The sequence below is a fragment of the Gekko japonicus genome, unplaced genomic scaffold (assembly GCF_001447785.1).
Source record: "Gekko japonicus isolate JY-2015 unplaced genomic scaffold, Gekko_japonicus_V1.1 scaffold6, whole genome shotgun sequence".
NCBI lineage: Eukaryota > Metazoa > Chordata > Lepidosauria > Squamata > Gekkonidae > Gekko > Gekko japonicus.
Genome location: NW_015166417.1, coordinates 443346 through 466049, shown reverse-complemented (window position 1 = coordinate 466049; position 22704 = coordinate 443346). Strand labels below are relative to the sequence as shown.

General features: G+C 41.8%; 1 protein-coding gene across 1 annotated transcript in view; it reads right to left on the bottom strand.

The window, feature by feature from the left end:
* GPD2 (glycerol-3-phosphate dehydrogenase 2) overlaps positions 1-22704 on the bottom strand; it is a 139403-nt gene that overhangs the window by 29917 nt on the left and 86782 nt on the right. The window contains exons 8-9 of the mRNA XM_015411566.1: positions 21821-21965; positions 10639-10832 (exon numbers count right to left, since the gene is read on the bottom strand). Of these exons, the coding sequence (XP_015267052.1) occupies positions 10639-10832; positions 21821-21965 (339 nt within the window). The remainder of the gene's footprint in view (positions 1-10638; positions 10833-21820; positions 21966-22704) is intronic.

Sequence of the window (22704 nt, the reverse complement as noted above, 5' to 3'; positions counted from 1 at the left end):
AATGCCAGAGTGGAAGACGTATCAAGCTGGACGATGTCAAAGACCGCATCCGTCACTTGCGGATGTTGCTGAACGACGGAGAGGCCTAGGGAATGGGCCATTCTCTTTACAAGATCTGTGTATGACGTGAGATTGTCGGATGGGGAGATGGGCAAATCATCAGCGACAGCCTGATTAGGAGACTTATGATCAGGGGAGGTGTGAGCCTCAGATGCTTCGGTATAGGAATTGTCTTCCATTGAATCAGAGGACTCCTGGTGTGGCATTTGGACAGGAGTGTCCTGTTGACCAGTTAAAGGTCTTGGTGGAACGACAAGGGTGGAAACGACTGGGGTGTGAACGACCTGAGGGTTGGGAGGACGATTGTGATCCAAGTTATGCTGGGCAGGATTGTCTGCAGGAGGACGAGAAAGAGATGCTGAAGGTCTCGACCTGTGGGGCGATCTCAATCTATGAGCAGAGTGGGATGAATATCGATCCCAGTCGGAATAGCTTGCCGGAATCAGCCATGGCAAGGATGGTGGATAAGCCCCATACAGATACCGCATCTGTCGTTGATCCCAAGACAGAGGTGGTTTTTTTAAAAAGTTTTTTCAAAGAACAACGAAGAAAAATAATAAACTGAGGGGGAAAATCTAAAGAACCATGAGGCAAAAAGCCAAAACATCTGAACCGATCAGACTGATGAAGAAAAAGGTCTTTCCAACGCGGCGGTAAGAAAGGAACTGGTGGGATGTCCGCGCCCACCCCTCTGGGCATGCGCGGTGGGGTTTGAGTAGCAGCATTGTGTGTGAAAAAACAATTCAAACAAGCCATTTTACACATGCGTGGTACATTCTGGGTTTGGCTAGCCATACACAGATCAATGGTGCAGACTGGAATTGAGTTGTTGAATGTTTTCTCCAGCCAAACTCTGGGAAACAAAGCTGCAGAACGTTCCTCCAGACTTAAAAAAAAGAAAGCATTTGTCAGTGGGCCTTGAGGAAGTTAACAAACTTTGAAAATTCTGTTTTAACTTTTTAACTGGGTACACTTTAAGTGGGCTGTTTGGATTGTCTTTGCAGCCAATACCCAAGCATTTGTTTCTTGTCATCAAGACAGAAGGAAGCAAAGTCTGCCCCATCTGATGGTCTTACTCATATTTCTCTTGAAAGCAGATTCTAGCAAGGGTACAGCTGCTCCTCTGGTTTGCCTTTAAAGGTTTGTAATCCCTTACTATAGCCAGTTACTAGTGACTGATGTTTTTACCAGAATGACAAAAAGAACACCCCAAAACAGAACATGGGATATTCAAAAAAACAACACAAAATAAATTAAATGACGTTTTGCGCTATTTCTTATTTTTGTAATCCTACTGCTTGGTAGATCTCTCATGCTTTTGACTACACAACACAAGATAAATTAAATGACTTTTGCGCTATTTATTTTTGTAATACTACTTCTTGGTAGATCTCTCATGCTTTTGACTACATTGTTTTACACTGTTTTGCACCGTGTAATCTGCCTTGAGTCTTAGTGACAAACTGGTAACGAAAGTAAATAAGTAAAATAAATTAAGTGAATTGATTAATTTAGTAACAAAACTGTTAGAACACTGGCAACACAAGAAATAAAAACTGAGGAGTTGAGGGTGAAGGACAGGCAAGCACAGAGACAAATTTGCAGATGTTATTTGCTCTGCAAATGGAAGACTTGGGACAATGGCCTTCTTTTGGGTCTTGCAGCACTATCAAAAATGCTTTGATCTTGCAGTCTTTTAAATGTACTACATTATTTAAGAAGTCCAACAAACTATTGTAAGTGCTGTTTATCATCACTGCATCTGCCTTCTTCATACATTTTTATTCCCTATTTCATTCATGATGTTTAATTGGACTTATTGTTAGAGCCTTCGCTTTTAATAGCAGAGCTGGTGTAGCAGGTCTACCAACCTGCACATCCTGTGGGACAAGAAATGTGTCCAGGAAAACCCTTGAAGCTATAAATAACAAACTTACATTGTCAATTCAAAAGTCAGGACTCGATTATGAACTACCACACAATGCTTTGGGAAAGACTGTGGTACACCACTTCAGCAACTGATTTGTCTTGATGCTATTTTGAGCAGAATTCCGATTCAGCCTTGTGCCTGTACAACACACAGGAGACTTACTTACTTGATTTCTCACAAGCCTTTCAACACTTAAAAAGGGAAAAATAGAGAGCTAAAATCCAGAGAATCACATTTAGGCTCATTCTGCACATCACTTCAGCCTACTGATACTGAACCAGGCCTAAGATCTTAGTAAATGACATTGGAGCCAGTGTGGCATAGCAGATAAGAGTAATGGACTCCATCCAGGGAGATCCAGGTTCAAGTATACCATAAAGACTGGGTAATGTTCAGTCAATGGCCATCTGTAACCTAAGGTACCAGGTTGTGAGGGCTTGACATTTCACTGATTAAAAACCAAAGGATTTGGTCTATCAACAACAAAATATTGTTAAATAGCAAGCAGGTATTTTAACAATATTAATTTTAATTACTATATATATTTCAACAGGATCGATACTTCTCCTAATTGCAAAAATAATGCTGTTGTCTTGTTTTAAAACAATCACATTAAGTATAAAAACTGTAATCAACTTACAATGTACTGAATTTCCATGGATGTTTCAGTGATTTTTGCCACTAATCCCACCGTTTGAAGCTCTTCATTGTTATTAAGGAAGGTGGCACAGAGCAGAAGGTAATCCACTGCTAGGTTTGCCACTAAGTACTAAAATGCTCAGTCTTGCCTTTGCTAAGACATGACACCATAATAAAACTAAAAAAAGATAAGCTGCCACCTACTTAGTGTCATTCTTAGCTTCACAGAATTTTTGACAACAGCACTGGACTACTGTGCAATAATGGTCAGTGAATGGCCAATATCATACTGGTCAATCGACTAGTGTGCAAAACTTAGATGGCCTGCAGTTGGAAGCTCACGTTCCTTTCTCCATGGATTACCTTTTAGCAGGTTCAGTTGATAAGCCAGCTATGACTGTTCCTCAAAAAGCATGGTCCACTCTCTAATCACATCTAGATTAGGATTACTAAAACGTGCTCTACAAATGCTTCCACACATCGCTGGATAATACGCTCTCTATGCAGTGCAAGAATGACTAGCTACTGCTATAGTGCATATTTCAGTTGATCCAGCCAAGGAGGCAGCCAGGCTACTGCCAGGGGTTGGATATAAGGACAGTATGAAACCCTCGGTCAAGAAATCTGCACTGGTGCTGGCGCCAGGCAAGCCCAATCTCATCAGATCTCGGAAGCTAAAACATTTCTTTTTATTCAGGCTTTTAACTCAGCAGTTTCATCTTTTGCAGCTGTTTTTATGGGCTGCTTCTAGCCTGAGAATTGTTTTCAATTTATCTTTTTAGTACTGAGCAGTGTTTTTTCTGCCTTTATGGCTTGTTTTTATGCTTTTGAATTTACGATTTTATTGCATGGTTTTAATCTGTGAGTCACCTCCAGCAGGTCTCTAGAGAAGTGGCATATACATTTTCTAAATCACAATAATTTAAACAATTGAGTTAGGAAGGGTGTGAAACTTGTATGCTTCTGTGAAATCCTTGGAACAAGAGCAAAACAAAATAATAACAGAAGTAATGCTGGAAACATCAATGATTAAGCAAAAGAAAAAATGCTGGACCTGTTCAGGAAGAAAATACTCGCACTCCAAGCAGCATTACAATGTTGTGGATGTTCACATTCATTTAAACACCGATGTTCATACATCACAGCTACCACCTCTACACATACATTGATAAATCTTTCACCTGCCATAAATCACACCAGCATGTTGACTCAAAGGGATCCATTCATAAGATCTCAAGATTCCTAGTATTAAAGGCTGAAGCACATCAAACAACCTATGTGAGCCTTGTGTAATTCACAGTTGCCTGAATTTTCCTTCCCCTCACAACCCAGGATCAAGATTAAAGATGGGACCACTGAAAATATACCACCTCTTTTTCAATATTTTCAGATAAAACATTTTCTAAATGACTACACATGACCACTACAAGACTGCTTCCAGACACTGGCAAGAACAGAAGTTCTTTGATATCAAAGGTTCATCACTCTCTCTCCAAAATATATCAAGCTTTGTAAATTGGGGTAAAACAGTGAAAAACAGGTTGCTTACCTGTAACTGATGATCTTCGAGTGGTCATCTGTGCAGCTGCCTCCTCAGGTAGGACTAAAGGGTGTTTTTTCATTCATGATGCTGTGTCTTAACCAGTATTCTTGTCTTTTTCAGCTGCCAGCTCCCTCCTCCAACTGGTTTAGCTCTTGTAATCACCCATGTGTGGGACTGCACAGAGACCACGACGAAGATAAACAGGTTGCTTACCTGTAACTGATGATCTTCAAGTGGTCATCTGTGCAGTACCACAATCCCACCCGGCCTTCTCCGCTGCTGGCATCTCCTGGTCTCCTCTCTTGGATTGATGGGACTTACCTGTAGCGGTCAAAGGAACTGAGTGGGAGGCGGCTCTCTACTCCGCTCCAGGTATGCACAGTACGTGCCTGCTCCCCAGGGCGGGAAGAGAGCCCGCCAAAGGTTTTCTGAGGCAAAGCTCTAGAAGTTTCTCCGATCGAGGTTGTGCGCAGGCGCCCAACCCCATGTGTGGGACTGCACAGAGACCATGACGAAGATCACAGGCTTTGTTTTAAAATGGGAGAAAGATTTAAACCAGTCTTTAACACAGAGAAACAGAGAATTATTTGGGGTATGAGCAATATAACTTGACTACAAGAGAGAATGGCTGCAAGTTACTATCATATTGGCACTTGATCCTGCAAAGAACAGCAAAAATATATGGTACTTCTGGAAACTGTTGATCATACAGTGCCTCCGGAGCTCATTTTTTTCAAAGCTGTTAGTTATGTCCAAGAGCAACGGCTTTCGGAAGCCAAGTTATGAGTATAATAATTTTTAAAAATCTTAAAAGTGAATTCAGATCCTGAAACATGTCTCATTACTATGACCCTTTTAAATGGGTTTGGTTTTTCTACATGATAGTAGCAATTATGGTATTGTCTGAACAACACTGAAAGTTAACAATTTAGCCAGACTTAAAAAATTAAGTTTTTTAAAACGGTAGCCCATGTTTTATTTCATTGTGATTTCTATGGGGAAGTGCGGGATTGTATCATTAAACCTACTGTGTGTAACTGCCATGGTTTTTCTGAGGCGAAGTTAGTATCTTTCTTATTCTGACCGATGTCCCCATATTACAAGCTCAGTTGCAAGGTACCTTTTGACTGCCATAATAATCAGGGAGCAAAAGATTAGCTCTTCTATCTGATGTTTGACTGATTTTATAATTCAAATTCTCTGTAAACTTGCCTTGTGGTATTTTGCTTTCTTTTATGCCAATAAAGGTATTTGGAAATTACTGGATCTGGCAAAAATGAATAAAATCTCTTGGTTAACTTGGGTAAGAGAAATGCATAAGAAATACAATCATCCTGAGAGTAACTGGATATGGTTTAAAGACATTAAAGAAAGAGGAGGCTTAGGCCTTCCAAATTGGTTATTTTACTACAGATCAGCAGCGCTCATCTGGATAAAAGAATGGATTACGCTAGAGGATAAGAGAACACTGGAACTTGAAGGACATGATCTACTACTAGGGTGGCATGCTTTTCTGTGGTATGAAAAAGCTTTAACACAGAAATATTTTAAGCAACATTGGCTACGAGCAGCACTTTTGAAAGTTTGGGATTTTATCTTTAAAAGATTTTACAGCAAAAACTCTAGACTTATTGCGCTGCTTGAGGCTTTTACTTTACCGAATATACATGTGGGGGAAGAAGTAATAAGATACCAGGATATTCTGGACAACAAAAACGTAATGAATATACCAGAAGGTCTATCATGGTGGTGCAAAATGCAACTGGAATCCAGGTACAATAAGATATCGGGATGTACAATTCCATTTACGCCCGAAGTAATGCTTCTGAGTATACTACCTAAAGACTTTGAAAAAAGCAACAAATATTTAATTATCTACTTTACTACAGCGGCAAGAATGCTATATGTCAAATACTGGAAGACACAAGATGTACCAAAAAAGCAGGAATATATACAAAAACTGATGGAAACAGTGGAAAGTGATAAATTGTCTTTGTTGATAAGAGGATCCACAAACTATACATTCCAGAACACATGGAGGCGCTTCTTTAATTGGTATAATAGTGCAAATGATTGTAACCTAAAAATGTAATCCCTAGAGCAAAGTATAGGTTAGAACATTGAGATAGCAGGTACAGATGTTGATTTTAAGGTACAAACATGTGAGCTCATAGAAAATAATGATACGTTATATTGTATTAGATAGAGAATATCTAAGAGGCAATTATTGGACACATAAGCATTTGATACCCCCGTTTGTGTTCGGTTTGTCTGTTATGAAAAAAACAAATAAAATTCTACCCTTTGAGGGCAGATTTTTTTTAAAAAAGATATGGTTTGAAGACTATTAAAATCCAAAACTTTTGAACATTAACCTTTTACCTTTTTTTACAAGTAGTTTCTATTGTAACTATTAATCTGTTTTTGGTTTGTAAATTAATATGTATTTTACATAACAGATCAGTATTTATGCTACCAATATTCTCCTAACTATTTTATGTGTTTTATAAAGAGCTAAATGTTAGCTTGAATATTAGCTAAATGGTGATGTTAATAATATAATGGGTGTACATATATGCTCAAGAAGTGAGAAGAAAAGATGGTTTGCCATTGCCTTCCTCTGCTGAAGCTTCCTTGGTGGTCTCCCATCCAAGTATTGACCCCACTTAGGTTCCAAGATCAGGCTGCCTTTCCTCCTGCTAATAATAGTACTGTAATATTATTTATATTTTGGATTTCTTTTTTCAATTCTCATTTTTTATTCGTTGTAAATCTCTTGTTTCCCCATTTGTAAATAAAACTTTTTAAAAAAGAAGACCTGGCTCATTAAACTAGTGGGGTTAAAATACATGTAACTGCATGGCTTTCCAGTATGAATGTTCTGAACAGGAACCCATTCCTACAATCCTGCTATTCTTCCATGGGCTCTGGTTCAAACCGTTCTGAAAACCCAGGGCTATTTTTGGGCAGGAACGCACAGGAACAGAGTTCCAGCTGGCTTCCGAGTTGGCCACACCCACGCCTACAGCTAAAACCTCTGCACATGCATGGCTACAGAGGGAAGGCCTGCAGAGTGACAACCCCCCCCTGGCAACTGCAAGGTGAGTGGGCCAGGGGCCCCCCTGGAAAGATCGGGAAGGCATTTAAATGCCTCCCCGTGCCTTCCCTTTCCTCCAAGGGCCAGGCAAGCCAAGGGACGGGATGGGGGTGTGGCCTAATAGGCTAATGAACTGCACTGTCAGGGGTGTGGCACAATATGCTAATGAGTTTCTGCTGTTGGGTGTGGTCTATTATGCTAATGAGTTCCTGCTGGCCTTTTTCTACCAAAAAAGCCCTGTGAAAACCCGTAAGTGGTGTCATATCTATTAGGAACTCGCTAAAAGTCTATGGTAATTCCTAGAAAGGCATGACAATATGTCAATGCACCCAATCTCTCTCCACTCACTCAAGGCTTTTACTATGTTTCAAAGCTATATACTCCAAATTACCCAAATAGCCCTAAAAAAAAACACCAAGTATTCCTGCACTAGAAGAGTTTACATCTGCTAAACTATTTTTTTAATTACAGGAAAGTATCAATGCTCATTTACCAGAGAAACTCATGTGACACTTTAAAAATAAGCAGCCCACCCAGGGGCCTACTTTATCATTTTCACACTCTTTTTCTTCCCACAAAGTTGATACTTCACTATTTACTCTTCCCAAACAAAGCACACATAAGGAAGTCTGTAAACTAATTGGGGGGGGGGGGGGTGCGAGACGTCCCTAGTATACAATGGATAAAAACTCCTTACACAGAAGCTTTTGGGGGGTATATGGTTTAAAGATACTGCTAACAGTGTTAACAGAAAAAAAAAATCAATACTGCTTTGGTAAAAATATCCCGAAAGAACAGAGAATAGATCTGAAAAATCAATGTTGTTCTGCCAGCACGTTTAACCCACCAAAATGAAGTGCTAATCACAAAAATAAGATACCATATTACATTTATAAATTAATGAAACTAGAAAAAGCAGCATGTGTGACACTATAATTAAACAGCTGGAACACATCCAAGCCTGTGTAAGTTGATAACCCTGCCACTGTCTTTGGCAGCAGAAAGGCAGGTCTGCAGTGAGTTGATATGGCCTGCACAATTGTTAATTCTCTAACAGACAATCTATAAACACGACTAATTACACATGTGGAAAACAGTGTGCAACCCAGTTTGGTTACTTTCAAAAGCATTTTAACACTCAAGACAACTAGTTTTGCAAACCTGCCCTGCAAAAATTCCGTGCTAATCAATTCTCCGAGTCACAGCTTAGTATAACCATCCACCCTGTCTGACAAACAGCTCTTTTATTAATTTCTGCACGAGGGACCTAATGATAGGGGGGTTTTTTCTTCCTCCTGTAGACCATTTTTCTTTAACGGCTACAACAACAACAGAACTATCAATTACCCATTTCAAGGAAGAACAAACAAGCAATCTAGAATTTTCTGTCTGTGAAGAGAAGGTTTCTGAATATGAATATTCAGCCTCTGTCAATACCTAGAAAGGGCAACTCAGAGTTCAAGGCTTTTTATAGAATAATTTTAAAGGGACTGGATAACTCAGAGGCTTGATAATGAAATCTGAAACTTCTTACGTCTCTTAACACTGAATCTGGTTGGGCAATCACCAGGACTCTTCAACGCCCTATATTTATAACCATATATATTTTAATAAATAAATTAATAAATAAAACCATGTAAATCATTTTAGTTCCCCAAAGGTCTACTTGTTGGTGTTTCTAGAAGCAGAGAGGGAGGAGACGACTTTTTTTTTCATTGATTCATATCTTGCCCTAAAAGCTGAAGACAGCAGGCCAGTTTTGTTTAAATATTGTTAAAAACAAAAAAAAATTGAAACTACATGCGATGAAAAATGGGTCACAATATGATCACAGCGTCCTTCTGTCCTCAATATCTGCTTTCTATTTAAAAGTTTCCATCAATTTTTTTTTAAAGTCTCTTCATATGGGTTTTTTAGTGATAATAAACTGGGAGCCAGTTTGGTGTAGTGGTTAGGAGCACGGACTCTAATCTGGGAGAAACGGGTTTGATTCCCCACTCTTCCACATGCAGCTGCTGGTGTGACCATGAGTCAGTCATAAGTTCTTTCAGAGCTGTTCTCTCAAGGGCAATTCTCAAGAGAGCTCTCTCCACCTCACCTACCTCACAGGGTATCTGTTGTGGGGAAGGGAAGGGAAAGGAGATTGTAAGCCACTCTGAGACTCCTTCAGGTAATGAAGGGCGGGGTATAAATCCAATCTCTTCTTCTTCTTCTTTAATATTCACAGCAAGAAAAAACAATCTGGAAATGCCACCCTACCTTGTAAAACCTCTGCTTTGAGCTTCTCCAAATTCTCAAAGGCTTGAGCAGGCTAATTCCTCACACACTTTCCCCCTTTTAAGTGACTCCCTAATGCTCAACATTCTGTGCCTCTGAGGAATAATCAGTCCCAGACCACTCAAGGATATTTTTAGCACACCTGCAGAAACCACATGTATGAGGAAGCCCCTAACTCATACACAAATGACCCCATTTTGCTGGTCTCGTCACCATACTGGAGCCAGCCATTTTCCTACTAGATATAACCATTACAATAATTAGAATTCCGTTCTTACTGGTCGGGATACAATTCTTAATTACATTTGTTATGTGGGGAAGCTGTTTCCAGATAAATTATCTAGAGTAAAACTGTATATCTGACAAAAGTACTGTTGGGAGTGTTACCCTGAGCAAGCATATCAGACAGAAAAAAACAAGAGCAGGTGTGCTTATCATCCAGTTGATTTAGTGGCTAGGATGAAGGGCTTTGTTACAGAAAACCTGATCAGATCCCTACAGTAAGTTGTCTTATACAGTGGCCACATAGAGTGTAAATACATAGAGTGTAGATGGCGTATTGGCAAAGATCCAGTGTTCCCTCAAGGAGCCTTCCTCCAACATAAGTTCTTAGTCGCTCAAATAGGTTCGAAATTCTGTCCACCTGGAGTGTTTAGCATGTTTTGGACTGCAACAGGAAGAGGGAGGCAGAGAAGTCATGGTGCTGAAGGGAAACCTTCAGTCAGCAGCAATTTTTGGTGGGATCCAAGCTTACGTATTTACCGTGCAAGTAACTGATGGAACAAAGGTAGAAACTCAGATGGTGACTGGAAAAAATGTGTGAAGATGCCCATACTTCCTAGATAATCTATTTTTCAACCCAACCTCCCCTTACTAAGTTTTGTGTAATGCTAAAATGCTACTCTGAGCTTATTGGAGGAAGGGCAAATTACAGATATAACAAACCAGTCAGCTAGATGAATGGCGTATCATCAGAACAGTACGATGGGACAACTGAAGCGGCATCAATGAGACATCACTGGCTCACAGAAATACCTATGTGTATCAGAAACAACATCATAAACTTGTCAGGACCAGTAATATTAATGTTACCTTCAACATCACAGCTAAGATAGTTGCGCACTTCTGTCAAGATGAAGTTGATATCTTCTTCTGTAGGAATTGGGTGATGTGTGACTTCAGTGGCAGTATCTGTGGTGCCAGCAATGGTCATCTTCTGCCATGGCAAGAAGAAAATAACTCGTCCATCGCTGGTCGCTGGGTCAAGAAGTCCCATATTATCAGGGCTACAACAAAATGCACCATTTTTACTTTTATTTTTAATAGCTCAGTTAACAATATCCAGTGCTGTCAGAGGTAGCATGAACAAGATACAACAGTGTCGGTATTGGCCTTGAAAAAGGAGGGGGAAGGAAAGAGCTTCTCATAGCACCATCCAAAGCAGAGGTGTTCTCCACAGAGAAACATGCTTGTGTGGTTTCTTTGCTGCTGCTCGAGCTGCCAATACACCACAGCAGCAAGGGGAATTTTCAGAAGGCAGGTTTTCCTGAAGGTTCCTACCCCAATCCCCCAGAAGCAGCCATCCCCACACCTTTGTTCTTTTTTTGCCAGCAATTAAATTCTGTTATAGAGATATAATGATCTAAAAATATGAATATCAGGTTCTCTGAATTCCCAGCTTTCGTTTTTTTTAACAAGAATAAGCTTGTAGCCTCCTAGTTATGGCGACATGCCTTTTCCCTTATAGTGCCTTAATTTTTAAAATTATCAACTTCTTTTTAAAAAATTGATATCTCACAGAAAGTTCAGATAATCTAGTGCCCAGATCATTAGACCGACAGAATGATATTCGATTTTTTTAAAAGCCCCCAGTGGTAGGGGGAGGAAATGGCCACCTCAGGGAGAGGGCTTGGGGAAATGGCTACACACACACAGGAGCCCTCCAAGCTTTACTGAGATCTTTCCCAAAATATCACAGCATAGCTGAGAAAGATTGGGGGAAAGCCACGTTCTCTTTAAATCTTTCCCTTCACTCACTGAGGCATTTTGCTGCTGCGGCGCAACTCAGGAAGGGAAGGTATGGAGCCGAATAAATTCAGCAATACTGATACTGGGATTCAGGAATATTGGTATATACCAATATACCAATATCTTTTCAGGTTTGGTATACCCAAACCTGAAAAATACCAAATTTTTGGGTGCATACCCCTAGTCTAAACTTGAAGTTAGAGAATCATGGATTAGTACAACTCAGGAAGGAAGATAATTTCTGCACCGAGTACAACATATTCTTTACCACTGAGAAATAGTCATTTGAGCAGGAGAGTGATTTATGAATGATCTACATAAGAAATTAACAAGACTGCTTTCTGTGAAATGGGGTTTTTGTTGCAGTAGTAAAAACAGGTTGCCTACCTGTAACTGATGATCTTTGAGTGGTCATCTGTGCAGTCACACCTATGGGATCCAGTGCGCCTGTGGTGATCTGATAGGTGATGTATCAAAGCTGAACGGAATTTTCGCACACTCGTCCTCAGGCATGCGCAGGAACCCCAGCACGCATGCCCAAGGGGTGGGGCGTGGACATCCTGCCAGTTCCTTCTGACCGCTGTGCCACTAAGAAAGCCAAAGTAGAGCTGACAGCAGTGGGGAAGGAAGGGCGGGTGGGTGTGACTGCGCAGATGACCATTCGAAGATCATCAGTTACAGGTAAGCAATCTGTTTATCTTCTTAGTGGTCTCTGTGCATCACACCTATGGGAGAATAGCAAGCAGTGGCTCACCTGGAGGAGGGTGCTGGCAGATGACTAGTGCATTGCTGAAGATAAGATCAGGCAACCCATCGTAGACTGGTGTTGAGCTCGAACATCTAACGTGTAGTGCCTGATGAAAGCCCAAGTTGTGGTACTGCAAATGTCAGAGTGGAACACCCTTTAGAAAACCTGTAGAAGTGGCCAACGATCTCGCAGAATGAGCTTGCAGAGGTCCCACGAGAGGGCGTTTAGCCAGCAAGTAACATAGACATTTAGAAATCCTTTGAGCAGTAATTTTAGTGCCTATCCTGTGAGTGGCATATGACACAAAAAGGTCCTTGCGAGCATCATGAGTTCATTTTAGATAAAAAGCAATGCTCATTTCACATCTAATGAGTGGAGAAGACGTTGTGTGGGAGGAAGATATCAAAATGCAGATGGAATTCTGACACAACTTTTGGAAGGAAAGGAATATCTGGAGCCAGGTGAACCCCATTAGGCAAAAACCCGGAGATACAAAGGATCATGTCTAAGGGCAAGGAATTTGCTCACCCTTCTAGCTGAAGTGATCGCCACTAAGAAGGCTGTCTTCCTGGAGAGCAACTTAAGGTCACAAGTGGCCAGTGGTTCAAAAGGTGTAACACTAGGGGAGGTCCCAAAATTGGCGTAACACTCAGGGGAAGTCCCAAAGTTGAATGGGAACTTTAACTGGAGGATAGAGGTAGAGGAGACCTCTCAAAAAACGTTTAGTGAGAGGGTGAGAAAAAACTGTATAACCATTCACAGAATAGTGGTGGGCTGAAACAGCTGCTAAATAAACTCGCGAGGAGTGAGAAAGTCCAGAGTCACCCAATGACAAAATAAAGTCAAAGATACGATTAAGGCCAGCCGAATGGGGAGCAGAATGAGTAGGTCCAAGGAACAAAAGGAACTTCAGCCACTTGTAGGAATAGGAGTTTCGAGTGGATGATTTACGACAGTTCAAAACTACCTCGGAGACAAGGTTTGAGAAGGTAGGGAGGTTATTCACCAGGCTGTCAATTTCAACTGTGGAACATTGTGGTAATGTAAAAGGTTACGCAATGCAAACAGAAGGTCGGGAGCCGACGGAAATTGGTGGGGCGTTCACTGGTGAGGTGCAGCAGGAAGGGAAACCAAACTTGTCTCAGCCACCAAGGCATGATCAAGATGCAGTTCGCTTCTTCCCGTACAATCTTGTGAACCACCTTGGTGAGTAGGGGAAGAGGAGGAAACAGGTATAGAAAATCGTGGTTTCAGGGGTAGACTGTCGCCGAGCGACTGCGGGCCTGACTCCCCACGACAACAGAAGCTGCGTTTCAAAGAGGTAGAGGAACTAGAGATCAAATTGCCAACATTCGCTGGATTATGGAGAAAGCAAGAGAGTACCAGAAAAACATCTACTTCTGCTTCATTGACTATGCTAAAGCCTTTGACTGTGTGGATCACAACAAACTATGGCAGGTCCTTAAAGAGATGGGAGTACCAGACCACCTCACATGTCTTTTGAGAAACCTGTATAAGGGTCAAGAAGCGACAGTTAGACCTGGATATGGAACAACAGATTGGTTTAGCATAGAAAAAGGAGTACGACAAGGATGTATATTGTCACCTTGCTTATTTAATATATATGCAGAGTACATCATGTGAAATGCTGGCCTGGATGAATCACAAGCGGGAATTAAGATTGCTGGGAAAAAGATCAACAACTTCAGATATGCAGACGATACCACTCTACTGGCAGAAAGTGAAGAGGACCTAAAGAGTCTCTTGCTCAGAGTGAAAGAGGAGAGCGCAAAAGTGGGCTTGAAGCTCAACATCAAAAAAACTAAGATCATGGCATCCGGCCCCATCATTCCTTGGCAAATAGAAGGGGAAGTCGTGGATCCCAGATCACCGCAGACTGTGACAGCAGCCATGAAATTAAAAGACGCCTGCTCCTTGGGAGGAAAGTGATGGCGAACCTAAACAGCATGATGAAAAGTAGAGACATCACCCTGCCAACAAAAGTCCACATGGTCAAAGCAATGGTATTCCCAGTAATCATGTATGGCTGCGCGAGTTGCAATGAGGACAGGAATCCAGGTGGTGGGCCTCCCCCAAACAGAGGACACACAAAGAGTGTCCGTCTGGAGGTGCAAGCTTGCTCCCACAGTTCGAACTCCTTTTAAAAAATCCCCAACGTTTAGCCATAAACCAAGACCAACGGACGAAGAGAGGTCCCGGGGGGGGGGGAGGCCGAGGCCAACTGAGGAGAGAAAAAATCAACTTCTCTCTCTCTCTCTCTTTTTAATATAGTAAAAACGACTAAGAAAGAACAAAAAGGAAAGTCCAAACGAAGAAAGGTAGCTGAGGTAAATCTCACCGACTGATGAAGAAGAGCTGTTAGCAGTGCAGTGGTCAGAAGAGAACTCGCAGGATGACCGCCCCCCGCCCCTTGGGCATGCGTGGTGGGGTTCCTGCGCATGCTTGGGGACGAGGGCGTGAAAATCCCATTCAGCTTTGTACATCACCGATTGGATCAGTGCAGGCACACTGGATCCCATAGGTGTGGTGCACAGAGACCACAAAGAAGATCTGTAGAATCATGGAAGTGGTTTTGTGACTTTAAAGGCTCAGACCTTACCTTTCTCTGGTCCTTTGTCTAGTCCAGTACCCTGTTGGGAACAGTGGCTAATCAAATGCTTCTGAGAAACTTAAAAGCAGGGGAGGAGGGCAAAAATGTTCTCTCTTGCTTATCCTCAGCACCTGCATTTATTTAAATCTATTTTCATCCTATGTGTCAGTCCAAAATTGCCTCCCAAAGCAGCTTATGAGAATCAAAACCTAATACAAATGGCAACTAAAGTTCAATATAAAGTGTTACTTGGGAAGTTTCTCTCAGATAAGCTGGATTCAGGCAAGATGAGGGTGTGCAAAGCTGCGGCCTCCCCTCTTTCTGATGACCTCATCAATGGCAGTTGGATGCAAGGGCCATTGGTGCTGGGGCCCCTCCCTCTCAAAGAGAAATAGGTTCTGTATATTACATGTGGTTGTGTCTATGCACAGAAGGAAAACTGGGTGTGTAGTCACCTCTTAAATTTTAGTATTCTGTTCCTCCCATCTTCAAAATCTGTAAATATTTTCTAGAAAGTCTTGTGACATGCTTATTTTTTTTATTACATAACGTAATGCTGACTCATGAAAGGTCTCCTCCTGACACCTTTGACCTCACCTGGTCCCATGTTTGGGAGTAGTTAGAACGAATCAGTGGGACTCACAGCATCCACACTTTTTGAAGGCACTGATGTTAATATATAGGGGTGTTACACGAAACAAATTTAAATTAAATTAGACACAAGGTACAATTTGAAACACATCATAGTGGCCAACTGAAACATAGGGGGGAATGTCCTGTCAAGGGGGGGGGGGGGGGGGAATGTTGCAGCTAACTTCAAAATCTGATATATACGGACGGTCCACATATTCACATCAAAACAGAAGCTTTCATCATACATTGTTTAATATACAATCTTCTTTTTTTTTTTTTACTCAGAAATTATCTCAGTGATGGAACAGTATTATGTGTGAAGTTCTCTGAGAGGGATGACAATTGCATGCACTTGAAGTCTAAGTTCTACACTAAGAAGTCTTTGAGATGATATTTATATACAGCTTAAGGCTACATTTGGTGAAGTACAGCTTAAAAAGCGGGTGTCAACATGGGCTTGGGCAAGGTAAACTGTGGCAGACAAGTAATTACTTTTCAAAATGAAATCACTATTGATTTAGGGAGGCAGGGAAACTTAGAAATTTAATATACAGACTTAGAGTATTCAAAAAACTTTTGACAAGCATTCAAGTAAAGCTTCTAAATTGGCTTAAAATAAGCAGACCTGCAGAGAAGGTGAGTGTAATTTTTCTAAAGATTGCTGAGAGGTTTTTTTGAATTCCTTTTTAATGCCACTGACTTGCTAAAGTAATGTACAACTGGGAAGAATGGGAACCCCTTTGAAGCCTCACCATCTTACCCATTTCTACCCTATCTATTTGATCTTCTTGAATTAAGCTGGCAAATAATGATAATTCCAGGAAACAGACAGGATAAGGTTCTAGGACATAATACTTTGCCTTTATACAACTCTTCAGAGCGTTCAAAGAGCTTCACATACATTATTGCAGTAATCCTTCAAAAATGTTGTAAAGTAGATCAGTTTTCTTATCCCCAGCATTGCAGATGGAGAGCTGGGGGTGATGAATTCATGTGCACAGCTGATGTGAAGTAAAAAAACAATATTGAAGTACGTGTGTCCTAAGTGCAGTTTAGGGTGCCACCTTGTGTCTCTCCCTGGGTCCTATCAAGCAGACCTGCACTGGAAGATCCCCACTGAAATTTAGGCTGTCAGGCAGGACAGGGCCCAATCTGACCAGAGACAACAGTGATTGGGCAGAAGGGGCAGTTGGCGGTGAAGGGCTTGTGAGAGTTCCTTGCAGAAATATACAGGGGTTAATATTTTCCTGTAGGGAGAAACAGTGGACTCAGCAGGGCCATTTCAGGTAAGAAAAACAGTGCAGGAGAGAAGTGACTGAAGCCTTCTCCCTGCACTGTTTTCCTGTCCTGAAATGGCCCTGGGGGAGCCACTATTTCCCCCCACGGGAAAATATTTACTCTTTACACTTCTGCAAGGAGCTCTCATCAGCCTTTAAGTGCTGACTCTCATTGTTACAAGTAACAATGGGCTCATAACAGAAGGGCTCGTGTAAAGGGATAGCTAGAAGTAGTATATTTTCTCCCTTTCCATAAGTGTGTTAGATGCCTGCAAAATGAAGGCATTGCAACATAAAACGTGGTCAAATCCACAGGTAACACCAAATGGATTAAAGATTGAAATTTATATGGGATTACAGCACAGTAACATAATCATGGGTATGAGAAAGTCGTGTCATAGCTATTTAAGTGAGGCCATGTATTCAAAGAACAGAATTAATGAGAGTAGAGGGAACACAGGAATCATTAATGAAGAATATAAAAATGTAAGAACCCACAGGGAAATGCCTGCATTGTATTAACATTAAATTAATTAAATCTTATCTGCATTTACACATAAAAAGCCTTTAAACTATTTACCATTTCTCCAGGTTCATGTCAAAGTACTTTCCCAAAGAGACAAGTCGTGTGTCATTTCATTACAACATTTTCCTGCTAAACAAGGTTCAATTGGCACCAGGGGCAGAAACCTGTTGCTAAATACATAACATTTAAATTTCAATAAGATGCATATATTTATTATGCATACACATTTCTTGGCTCATCTTACTTTAGGGATGAAAGCAATGCTGCTTTCAGTGGCACTGAAAGATGCTGAGGAATTAAGGTGGCCATCTGAATTTCAGACTGATGCTAACTTTGTTCTACAGTAAATAAGCCGGATGCTTACTGCACACACAATACTGTGTTCCACCAAGGACTGAACATGTCACAAACCATTATATATATAATCAGCACTAACTGAACCCAAACTCTCTCTGGGTAAAAGACTAAAGAGTCAGTTTGGTGTAGTTATTAAGTGCATGAACTCTAATCTCGGAGAACTGAGTTTGATGCCCCATTCCTCCACTTGCAGCTGCTGGTGGACCCTGGGCAAGCCATAGTTCTGTCAGAACTGTTCTCTCAAGAACAGTTCTCTCAGAGCTCTTTCAGCCCTACCAACTTCACAGGATGTCTGTTGTGGGGAGGGGAAGAGAAAGGAAACCGCTCTGAGACTCTGAGTGAAGGGTGGGGTATAAACCCAATCTCCTCCTCCTCCTCTTCTTTTGAGCAAAAAAAATTGCTTGCTCTTCAGCTGCCTCTTATGTGGAATGATTTCAAGCAAATTCTTTTTATCCATTGCATTGGTGGATAGTGTGGACAGCAGCCCAGGTAAAATGCAAACAGCAGTTACGGCCCCATATAATTATTTTTTATATTTTTAATTTGTAACCCACTTTTCTCTATAACCTAGGCCCAAAGCAGCTGATCGCATCATTCCTTCTTCCTCTACTTTGTCCTCACGAGAACCACGCTGTGAGGTAGGATAGGCTGAGAGTGTGACGGGCCCAAGGTTACCTGGCAAACCAGGGGATTCAAACCTGGCTGTCCCAGGCTGTAGTCCGACAGTCTAACAACTGCACCACGCTGAGCCTCCAGACTTAAGTATGTATTAGTGCACAGTGTTAAAAAAGAAAGAGAATCTTCTCCAAGGACTTTGCTAGTTTCTGGAAAAGGAATTAAGATTTTGCAAATTCCTACTCTGTACTTTTACAGATCTACTACTATGGCGGTGACCAAAAATCAGGATCTCACTGCTAGGGCAGGGAGGGGAATTCTGAAACAAGACTGCCAGCTGTATAATATCAAGGCTAAGTTTCTTGTTCCCTTCCAGGCCGCAGGTGTAAAGTCTGGGTGTGGCTTGAGTGCAAGCCTTTTCGCAAAACGATAAGAGCCAAAGAGCTCTCAGCCCGTAGCCTCTGAATGAACAAGGACACTAGATCCAGAACCTGCCTGACAAACATTATGCTCCATTATGTTTGTAAGCCACTTTAAGTTCCCACTGGGGAAAGAAGCAGGTTAATACATTGCCAGATAAATAAATAAGGCCATCGGTGAGGCTAAATGATGGATGCTAGTACCTAGCTCCTGCCCCACATCACGACAGGAGTAACTCCAAGAGGCTGAACTACCAGCTGGCGCTTGCACTTGAGTAACGCAAAAGGACTGTGAAAAGGAAAGATATACACTGCTCTACAGAGAGAAGAGCCCACCCAGACCTATCTGCATTTCTTAAACAAACATATTACCTAGTATGACAAAAGAACTTTGCTTCATTGGGCTGTTGGTTAATTTTAATTTTAACTACACATTCTCTTTTAGTTAGATGTGCCACACATTAACAGCAAAAATAGTTTATATGTTGTTTAGCAGGAAAAAAGTATGATTATTAATACTTGGTATACCTATAGCACATTTCACGTATACAGCAGGCTTCCATAATCTTTCCAGGCAGTCATACTTGTTTTATTCCCATATTGTTAAGGGGAAGGGGAGGCTCATAAAATGGCACCTTGCCTAAGACTATTCACAGTCCATGGTTCAACTGAAGGACTTCCTAGCTCACACTCTTTGTCATTTTGCTACAAATGATTTTTAAAAAACTAGAACATAGGCTTGCATCAGAGTCTCCTAAATGAAATCTAGGACTCTCTAAGGCAAGGCGGCGGAAACACAACCTTTTTGCCCTCAGTGGATATACTGACGCAAGATTGATTACAAGGTGCCGAAACATTCAGGCCAGGAAAAAAGGAAGCATTTCTTCAGTCAAAGAACAATCGGCTTGTGAAATCTGCTGCAGTGATGATGGCCACTACTCTAGATGGCTTTAAAAGGATGCTTAGGCACACTTGTGTAGGATTTGTCCATCAACATCTATCAGCTATGATGATTACATAGGACCTTCATGTTTAGAGGCTGTAATATAAGTGTTCTTGGGCACCAAAAGTAAAAGGCCTCCACGACATACCTATAAGCCTTTCAGGGTCACCTGGCTGACCACTGTATGAAACAGGATACTGAACCAGATAGACCACTGGTCTGATCCAGCGCAGATATTCTTGTTGTTAATGTTACCATGTGTTAAGCTGGCAACAAGCATCTCAAGAGAGCGGCTCAAGAAAACTGTAAGTTTTGGTTTGGAAATCTGCACATATCCAAGAATCCTCCTTTTCAGTCAGTCTCTAAGTTAAAGAAAATATAATGAAAATGTTGTACCAGTGGTACCTATCTCCTGGTTGCCTAAAATGGATGCGTTTTCCATGTTAGAGGTTAAGTAAACAGGCTCATAGATTGTGGAGCAGGGAAATTACTGCTTATTATGACTGAGTATGTGAAGGTTAAGCTTTTGAAGATATTTTGGAAGTATTGTATTAAGAGTTCATATGCTATAATAGGAATGTATGCATGTACTTAAATACTGTGTTTTCTTTTGCATGTTTGTAATTTGTTCAAAATAAATACAAAATCTTAAAAATTGAAAGCCCTGCTATAAAACTTTCAGAAGGCAGAATTATCAGAATTCATCTGTTTCAGATAAGAATACAACTTTTGCCTTAAAACTGGTTTAAACATTCAGACATTCATGTGGCTATGAAACCACTTTATTTGCAAACAGATTTTGAAGTGGGATGCTTCTGAACAAGCTCACCTATCCTCTTCTTTCAACAGACTTATTTATATTCTTACTAGGCGCAAGGCCCGTTGCGGGAAGAGAGGCAATGAGCTCTAGAGAGAGGCCGCCAGAGGGGCCCCCCCACGCACTGGCAAAGGAGAGTGCGGCGGCTCTCCGGTGGCCAGGCTTGCGCCTCCCCCTGCCACGCACTGGAGGCAGCGGGGCAAGCCAGCTGGCCTCTTCCCTCCTCTGTCGGTGTGCTGGAGAAGGAGGCTGCCAAAGGCGGCAGGCCTCGCCCATCCACAGCGCTGCGCAGCAGCGGCTGCAGGCCCAGCCAGACGGGCTGGCTCCTTCCCCATCCTCCTGCCCGCTCACTTGAGGGCCCAGCATGGCAAGGCGGCCGGCCTTGCCCCTTTCCCCACTGGCCGCCTGAGCAAGCGAGCGGCGCACGTAGCAGTGGAGCAGTGGCGAGCGAGGGACGGCTGCTTTCCATCTGTTCCAGCCGCGCGCGCACCAAGCTGTCTAGCCTCGTCCCTCCCCCCAACCCCCCCAGCCAATGGCACGCCAGTTGCCCTGAATGGCAGCCGGCGGGCCAATGGCTGAGGGAGCGCATTTCCTCTCGCCACCCCATAGGCCAGTGGCCACCCCAAATCCCTTTTATTATAAGGAGAGATTCCACGTTTCCTACTCCAGGACAGTAGACTTGGTATTATCCCTAACCCTTTTCATTTTAACAATCCAGTGTGACAGATTAAGTTGAAACATAATGGCACATGTCCAAAGGTCTGCAGACTTCATGGAACAGGACTTAACCATTTACCTCTCCTCCTGCAGTCACTGAGAACCCCTTCCAAAAGCTTGCTCTGTGGTGGGAGTGGTTAGTGGGCCCTGAGCAAACTGGGAGCCTGTATAGAAAGGGGGGAATTGACAGAAATAGCTATTGCCTCTTCTCTAAATGAAAATGCTCGGAGGAACACTGTATACAAACCAGTGACTAGCCCAAGGCCCACAGTCACTTAATACGATTCACAGCTTGGTAGAAAACTGAATATGGATCTCCTGGGTCCAGATATAATCACTACATCATGCCAGGAATACCATTTGTGAATGACTATACCACTTCCCACATTCATATTTTAACCAAGAATGTTGTTGTTATTTTTTAACTAGGGCATAATAGCTTTCCTACTGGGGAGGAAGAGACGTTAGCAGTCAACGTGCACAATTAAACCTGAAAGTGTCTTCCTCTACACATCCTCCCTTTTTTTGGTTAGGCTCACAACTTGAGTTTCTTATAAATGCTCTGGTTTTTGAATATCATTACCTGTAATACCCAGGCATCACAATATGAACGCCTGCACTTGGCTGACAGATGTTTGCTACTTCCTGCTCATCCATTTTCCGCACAGAGTCTGTGAAAGGTCCTGTAGCATTGATAACACATTTGGCTTTGACATCAAATTCCTGCCCTGTGAAAGAAAACAGCATCAATCACATAGTCCATTTGTTTCCCTGTTCACTGACTCTCTGGATTATTAATTTATCTATGAAGTTAACCTATTGCAAAGTGTGTGTATATACATGCACACACCCACACATTCACTTTGCCGTAGGAACAGAATGGCTTCTGCTTATCACCAAAATTAGAGAACTCCTGACTTTAAAAAAGAAATAGTTGATTTTTTTTTAAAGATAGACGAGATGCACAGAAACAAATTCTCCCAAATAAAAATCAAGAGTGGCAGGAGCTTTCCTCCCTAATTTGCGCTTTATTTATTGAGTTCTTTATTTAATGACATGCTTAAACCCTGGAATTTGTTAAATTGTACTATTACTGAGAGCACACCACACGGTATTTTACAACGTCAGCTTTGCTTGACAGAAGGGCTTGGATGTAAAGCATGGTTTAGCATGCCAAAGCATTAGGATTTGAATGAAAACCTGACAGAAGTTAAAGATGATTGGCATTAATGACATGCCACTGCACTTTGGAAACATGCCTCCTTTGTCAGTTAAGTGATATTTACAAACTCTAGCCTCCCCTTGCACTCTTGCCCTCCCCCACCTCTTTTCTACCTTTAGGGGGAAAATTATTTAATTCCCAATTTCTTTAAACAGAAAAGCAAAATGCATTTGTAGATAACTGTGCTTTATCCAGTTAAACCCCTGTGTGCCAATGTGCGGGGGGGGGGGGGGAGGAAAAATTTT